The 8,186-nt window shown below is 32.4% G+C and overlaps 2 protein-coding genes across 3 annotated transcripts; one reads left to right on the forward strand and one right to left on the reverse strand.

Annotated features, from left to right (window-relative positions):
• Positions 1–1,093: 1,093 nt before the first annotated feature.
• Positions 1,094–2,636, forward strand: LOC115877554 (sporozoite surface protein 2-like). Its single transcript, XM_030893793.1, has 2 exons — positions 1,094–1,876; positions 1,935–2,636. The coding sequence occupies exons 1-2, from the start codon at positions 1,204–1,206 to the stop codon at positions 2,144–2,146; spliced, it is 885 nt and encodes a 294-aa protein (XP_030749653.1). The 5' UTR covers positions 1,094–1,203; the 3' UTR covers positions 2,147–2,636.
• Positions 2,625–3,871, reverse strand: LOC115877555 (SNAPIN protein homolog). Of its 2 annotated transcripts, none has more exons than XM_030893794.1 (3): positions 3,678–3,850; positions 3,467–3,623; positions 2,625–3,415 (listed from the first exon to the last, which is right to left on the reverse strand). In XM_030893794.1, exon 3 carries the CDS (start codon positions 3,269–3,271, stop codon positions 2,639–2,641), a length of 633 nt encoding a protein of 210 aa, XP_030749654.1. In that variant the 5' UTR covers positions 3,272–3,415; positions 3,467–3,623; positions 3,678–3,850; the 3' UTR covers positions 2,625–2,638. The 2 variants fall into 2 exon arrangements, with proteins under 2 accessions (XP_030749654.1, XP_030749656.1); XM_030893796.1 differs by having other exon boundaries at positions 2,957–3,415; positions 3,678–3,871.
• Positions 3,872–8,186: the final 4,315 nt, after the last annotated feature.

An 8,186-nucleotide genomic window follows, 5' to 3' on the forward strand; every position in this document is an offset into this window, starting at 1 on the left:
GATCGTTTAGAAGCGATGTCGAAACCAGATCGATACTATGTTCATTGCAAAACTAGTGTCGCTCAAATGCTGCGAAATATGGTATCACTATCACACTCTTGCACACGTGTCTAGACTGTCGTCTCGCCACAAAGCTAGAAATCAGAATATCGCTACAAATCGATGTTGCTACTGAACATAGTGCATCAAGCTACAAATTACTTTGCTATCGCTTTGAAACCTGAACAAAGTTGCACCCCTTGTTCCATTCCCCGACACCTCATAAATTTGATTATCAAAATCATAAGTAATGCATGTTAAATTGTTTTCACCCATTTTTGGCACAAATCGAGGGGATTAGTCAACTGAGAACAATAAACAAAATGGTTTGTTTTCGTTTTCCACAGCATTTTGTGACATTTGGCGTATGTGCTGATGGAAAAAATGGCGACTGAGCCCAGAGCGCTCACAACTAATCGGCGCGTTCAGCAGAAAATTAGTGGTCGCTGCCCATAGTCCTGATGAACGCGACCATAGTAAACTCAGCTGGTGTGATGTAGCGGAATTTTGAACACGTCGAAGTGGGATAAAGCCATAAAGCGCTAAACGATTGGCAACACTGAAGTGGGAAGTTGGGAACGGGGAATTACCAAGACCACCAAAGTCTTGCCAAAGTCCACAAAATAAATTCCTATGATAAATGATAAAATGATAAGATAAATTCATCTATGGGAACAGGGAACATTGTGAGTGATTCTGTGGAGTGATTGATATTTGTGGATCATGGTACAAAGAAAACAAGGTATGATCGATAGCTGCTCCAATTTCGTTAAGTTTGCGCATACCACCTGTGACGTCATACGCCATACAGAAAAATATCCATATTGTTCAATTGCCACTAATAAAAAAAGACCTAAAATAGGGAAGAATCAGGACATAACCCCAAAAGTTATGTCAAATTATCGAGCTTGACATTTGAAAAATTATTTTTGCGTTTATTGTGTCATCTGTTTGACAATTTGAAATTGGCGCGCGGAGCTTGCCGACCAATGGTGCCGTTTATCACCTGTGACGTAGTAACCAACCTGCGCAATATCATACCTTGTATTCTTTGTATCATGTTTGTGGATTGATATAATTAGTGCAAAACTGCAAGCTGTGACTGCAAGTTTTTTCATTTTTTTTTCAAGTAGTTTTGAAAGGAGCCCAATCTATTTCAGGAAAATGTTGCAATCTATGATTAAAGATGCCGTAAAGGAATATTTACAAGAAGCTTTGCAAGATCAAGGTACTCAAGGTAGTTCTTCTAGTAACCAGGCTTCCAAGAGTACTCCACCTGCAAATGCAAAAGGGAGCAATAAACAGAATACTTCCAAAAGTACTGGAAAAGCAAACGCAAAACCAAACACGCCTAAACCAAATCCACAAAAGGCTTCAACTTCTAAGGAAAACCAGAATAATCCTGTTGCACAGGTAACAAAGAAAACGGCAAACCTAAAAATTAGCAATAACCCGCAGCAAAACAGTAATAAAAATGGACCAGCAAAGAAAAATAAAACAAACCCACCACAGACTGCACAAACAAAAGAAAAAACTCATACTGAAGGCACAAAAGTTATAAAAACAGTAAAACAAGTGAAGACTGTTGTTCAGACTGAGATAATAAGCCCAGCCCAAACTATACAAGTTACTTCAACTAATCTTAATGTTAAAAAGGAAAAGCCTCAAAAACCTTCTAATGTGCCTCAAGACCCCGATAAGAAAGCAAAAGTTAACAAGAAGAAACCACAAAATCAGAAAAACAGTGGGGACGTAGAAAAGAAAAAAGAAAAGCAGAATTGTGCAGATCTGAATAGGCCAGGGAAAACATGGATGTATTTAGGAAACATGAAATCAGGTACTATTTCAAATTGTTTTCTAAACTTTGTGTGTATTAAACCAGTCTATTCTTATAGGGACCACGGATTTTGAGATAAAATCTTATTTAGACTTGAAATTTCCTGGTCACAGTTTTGAGGTTGAACAATTAGGTAGATGGAAAGATGCTAAGACTGAGTCGTTTAAAGTGGAAGCTGACAATGATATATTAGAAGAGTTTAAAAACCCCACTAATTGGCATAGTGCAGTGAAAGTAACAAAGTTCATTTTTTTTAAGAACAAAGCTTGATACTGGTGACAAATAAAATTATTATAAATGTCTATAACATATGATCAAAAAAAAAGCGTTGAGTTACCATACAAATGTATGTCAATCATTCAATGATGATTGATTACATTTTGTAGAGTGGATGCCATCAATCATTCCAAGGTAATTTGATGCTTTTTTTCAGTGTCTTTATGGTCGGTTTATTGTTGGGAAAAGTGCTGGATTTTTTGACTGATACAGTTCTAGGAAATATAATAGGTATTTTTTGTAAATGCTACTGGGGTGGTGTCTAAATAGAAACCAGCATCTCAGTGCTCTTCTATTTGTAAACAAATTCACCTAACCAAACTTAATATCATCTTCAGAAGAAACATTTATTTGAAATCGAACTTTTCTGAGAACACTTTAATTATTCATCACAGATATTTCTGTCTGTGTCAAAATACCCAGTCTTTTAACCAGACACAGTTCAAATTGTTATAGAATAATATACATTATATTTTATAAACTATTTTAATGTTTCTTATTAAATTTACAAATATATAAATGTTCTCCTGGTATTTTTCTTTCCATTATAACTGTACTGCAGAACCCATTTTGTTGCATTATTTTCTCAACTTCAACTAAGATGTTATCTTTCAAGAACAACACATAACACACTCCATTATCACTCAGAATATTTACTAAGCTTTTTAAAAATTTATCTGTTATTATTCTGCCTTTTTTTCCACCAGCAAAGGCACGATTTAAACCATTACCCTTAATTTCATTTTCTTCAGTTACTACATATGGTGGATTAAAAATTATAACATCAAATCTCCACTGAGCTTTCAGGCATGAAGTTAAGTCCATTTGTACACACTCTATGTCAGCTTTATTGAGTAAAGCAGTGTTTTTAGTAGCTAGACATGCTTGTGGATTGATATCAGTGCAAAAATAACAACAGGTGTTTTTAAAAATTGAAGCCAGTGCTGTAATGAGAATACCACTACCACATCCTATTTCACATATCGTTACAGGCTTAATCTGAAGAAGATTGTCCATATCTTTTTCTAAAGCATCTAGAAACAGGTGTGTGTCTTCAGCAGGCTCATAAACGAGTGGAAATTCACTTAAATTGTATAAAGGGGTTTGCAGTGATGTCATGTTTACAATTCCCTTCACAGACAATAGAAAAACTTATTGTTGCACACTTTCAGGATCCTCTACAGTATTGTTTACAAGTATCTTTCTCTTCACTATTTCTTTATCAATGGACATATGTACCTTGTTTAGCCTCTCCTGTGCAGTCTACAAGGTTTTTAAATTAGGAAATTACAGACATTAAATTATTTCGCTCACCTGTAAAATATTTGACAAAACTGTAACTCTTTGTTTAGCATTAATCAATTTCTTAAGATAGATTTCTAGGTCGATGGAATGTTTTTGCGCTTCCGATATTTTCTTTAGTTCTTCGCTCAAAGATTCGATACACTGTTTCAGTTCTAATTGAGAAAGCCTTTAACAAACATCTATAAATAATTTTCAAAAATTTACAAAAAATGTAAATTACCTCGTAGCTCTGACACGTTCGTCCAACTGATCTACAGTGGGTTTTATCAGGCCCATAAGCCCTTCGGCTATAGTATCTCTCGTAGGATTATCACAAAAGTTTTCCGTATTTTCATCTATAGAAGTAGCAGTACTTTCAGAATCCATTTCCATTTTGTTTAAATTTTTGACTTTGACTTTTTTGACATGTTTTTGACTTTGACGTTAATCGTTAATCAGCTGTTCTTCTTCTTTTTGACATGTATTGGCGTTTTCATATTGCTTCGTCTTGACTATTTTTTTTGTATAAGCTGTTATGGGTATCTATTTTATTAAAGTTACTCTGAGCACCTAATACATTAAAACTAGTGAAGAAGAATCATTCTTTTTTTTTTCCTATTTTTGGCCACTTGTCTATTACGACATTCAGCCAGCTTAATTCTTAATTTTTAATTAGCGTTTAAAATCGGACAAATACAGACTCACACACACATTTAACACCCATGTCCGAGGCCGGAATCGAACCGGCGACCTGTGCCGGCAACCTTGCGTCTACTAGAAAGCCGCGCAATCATTTCGACCACAAGGCCGACCAAGAATCATTCTGTTAACGTTAACACCAATACATATATCATCGTGAAACAAGAAGAAGAAGAAGAAGGAGACCAATACATATCAAAAAGAAGAAAAACAATTGACGAACGGTTGACGTAAAAAAATTCAAATTCATAAACTTAATTTCATGATTCAAACAAAATGGGAATTGATTCTGAAAGCACTACTTCCATAGATGAACATAAAAAGAGGACCTTTTGCGATAATCTTATTAGAGACACTCGTGTCTCTTCTTGCCTAGTTTTATTCTATGAACTGCTAAAGAGTGCTTATCTTATCTTTAAAAAATAAATATACAGGGTCGCTTTTATGTATGGAAACGGTCGATTATTAGGTAAAACAGGGGCGCATATACGGGAAGGGTAATGGGGGTAGTTACCCGCTCCCGGGAAGAAGTTTTAAGTGATAAAATTCTTCAAAATAAATGAATAATACCAATCTCAATTAATGACAATGAAAACCCCATATGTAATATGATACCACGAATATTTGCAAAACCCCTGAAAATTTTAAAATACTTTAAATGCAAAAAATTTTCATTTTTTAATTCTCCATCTAATAGAAAAATAATATACAGGATGTTCCATTTAAAAAGAAACGGAGAAAAATTATTTTATATTTCAGAAAGTTTAGCATACAATTTTGAACACCCTGTATGGTTAAATGTTACGATATTTGTAGCAAAGGAAGTACAGACCCACTACAGTATATAAATACCTACCTAATTTAGTTTTGATTTCAGGATATTTCTTGTATTTTTGTTATTTTTTTTTAAAAAGGCTGAATTTTTTTTTACTTATTTATTAATATCTTTGAAACTATCAAAACATATTTAATAATATTGTCAAGGATGGAATTATTCGATATATAAAATAACATATTTAATATTAATATATTTCGTAAATTAATAATTCGATTGAAAGGAAGTATAAAATAATTAAAGTTCATTGGCATTTACGCAACAAAAGTAAAGTTTTAAAAATCAAAGTTATAAGCATAATTGGCAATTGCGAAAATATTTCCTTTCAATACTACGAATTTATAAAATCATCAAATCAGCACTAACGCGGTCATCGCACCGGTCATCGCACCGATAGACCAATAATGCTGATTCGATGATTCGACGTAACGAACAAATAAATACAAAAATGTCACCTGTTGGGGGGACAGTCGACAGTCGATAGTCGATAGTAAGTTCGATAAGGTCGCGGTCGAGATTCCGGCATTGGCGTTACACTACCCTGACACTACCCCCGAGCCAGTGATGATGTTCGTCCATAAATATAATATGTAAGTACACATTTAGTTTTATAATTATTTTATTATTCGTAGATTAATTAAATTGATTATTAAGTTAAATTGAAGTATTTATTATTTGCTATGCCCCTAGTCATAACCCACAAAATGGGGTGTGACATATGTGGTGGAGGCGCCGGTTTTTATTAAGTAACAATTTCTTACACATCTCCATATATGATGGAGGCGCCGAACCCGGCGATAATATGTAATTTTTCTATAAAACTATTAAAATAAAACTATGCTTTTTAATAACAACTTTTTATACACCTCCGTATGTGGTGGAGGCGAGAAAATAATAATTGGAGATTTTAACAAATATCCAATATATTTTTTCATTAAACGTCCAGTATTTTTTTTACACCACTTTGACAAAAAATACTGTCGAATCCTTATTGTTTAATTTTTCTTTACTGCATATGGTAATAATCACTGCATATGGTAATAATTTTTGTGAATGTTGAGAATTTTTATTATTGAGAATAATTTATTTATTTTTATTCTATAAGGACACATAAAACGACATCCAGTATATTGATAGACAGTATATTTTAAATTATTTTTAGTGTTGCCATAATAAATATATAATGATAAATATAATTTTTAAATGAGAATTTTATTATTTCAGTTATTTAAACTGTAGAATTTAACCTGTTGGTTGAATATCATTATCAAGGATGACACTGACCTAGAAAATATTATTCTTGTTAGGAATATTTTGAAATATGAGTGTTGAAGGAAGCGACCATATTTATTTAATTCGTGTTACAAATACTGCTGACTTGGTTAGAACTGCATTGTACGTCTGTGTGTGTTGAAAAATGTATTTCATTACATGATATACTGAGCGATAATTATTTTAATGATAGTTTAGAATTTATTTATTTTATTATTATTTAAATTGATTTTTTTTAAATATATTTTAATGTCTTTTGTAAAAGCACCTGTTCTACCGGAATTTATACCGCCACCTACTTTTGACCCTACAATCGACTGCCCAATTTCTTTTATTCGAGAATATGATAAAATAACTAATAAGAATGGCTGGAATTATGCTTTTAAGATAAAATATTTAGAATGTTACTTAGAAAACGCTGCTTTTTATTGGTATAAGGAATATGTTAATGACAAAATAATTTTAATAAAGTCTGGAGCGATATCAAAAAGATTTTATTTTAGAGTTTGGAAGTGAAATATCACTACGTAAACTAAAATCTAAATTCCGTACACGGAAACAGGGAAAAAATGAAGCTATAAAATCTTATTATTACGATTTACTATCAATTGCATATGAAATATATGGTAAAGTAAATTTTGAAATTTTTAAAGCTCAATTCGAATATGGTTTACATGAATCGTATAATTATCATTATTATCTTCTGCTTACTGAAAATATGAATTTCCAGAGTTTGAAAAATATAATCTATAAAATAAGCGATTTAAAAGATATATTATTAGAATCCAAAACATCAGCATATTCCAGAAATTCTTATCATTCTCAAAATTCTAACATAAATAAAAGACAATCACAGCAAGTAAATTCAAATATCAGTCAGAGGCGCTATGATTTTCAATACGAATATTTTACTAATCATTTAGATTCGAACTTAAAGGGCAGAACTAGTTTTATAAATAATAATAATAATAATTATGGTTCAGATAGAATAAACAATGCAGGTCAATCTAAGTACAGTAATTTTTCACAATCAACTAGGTCGTCAAATAATATATGTTGTGATAATCAGGATACTCTCCCATACGAAATGTATAGTAACCAGGAGGAAAATATTTTAATGATGTCAAAAGAGGATATTTTTAAAAAAGAGGATGATTTTGTAAATGACTATAAAGAGGAAACGTTGGATTTCCTCACTTTAGAAAATGCGCAGGCAGAGGAAGATGATAATACCCTCCCTGTAGCGTTGAAATATGCACAGGCAGAGGAAGACTATAATACCCTCCCTGTTGCTGGAGAATATTTGCAGGTAGAGGATGGGGATAATACCCTCCCTAGCAAAATAGAATGTACGAAAATAGAAAATATTCAGAATGAGCTCTTAGAAGTAGAATGCAATTCCTCAAGTTTGCCTATATTAAGTAGAGATAAGGCAAAAAATAGATTTATTTCCTCTGACAATATTCCTGGAAGAAGAAGAAAAAGACAGTTTCCTGAACCTCAATCGATAATTGAGTCAGAAAACATAAATGAAGAACTACCATTTACAAGAAAGCGAAAGGTTTTAGAATATAAACCTGAAACAGATAATACAATGCCATGGAAAGAGCATACATCGAGAAGAAGACATAGGACAAAGATAATATCTAGGAAGCGAAACGTCATGATGGCAAAGGATATTATTATCCACCCTAGCCACCCTCCCTGGAATTGCTGTAGATAGTCAAATTTTACAGTCAAAATTAAATGTAAAATGCGAAGAATAGGTACCCGAAAAAGGAAAACCGATAAAAGTAGAATTTAAGTTTACATTTTCGTTCTAATTATCTAGTCAAAAGTCTGAACATACACAAAATTTTTTTTAGATTTCTTAATTCAATATATAAAATAGGTAAAATCGAGTGATATATTTCTAATTTCTATATATAACATTAGCTGACACAG

This window comes from Sitophilus oryzae, unplaced genomic scaffold (assembly GCF_002938485.1).
Source record: "Sitophilus oryzae breed Bouriz unplaced genomic scaffold, Soryzae_2.0 scaffold_1494_pilon_pilon, whole genome shotgun sequence".
Classification (NCBI taxonomy): Eukaryota; Metazoa; Arthropoda; class Insecta; order Coleoptera; family Curculionidae; genus Sitophilus; species Sitophilus oryzae.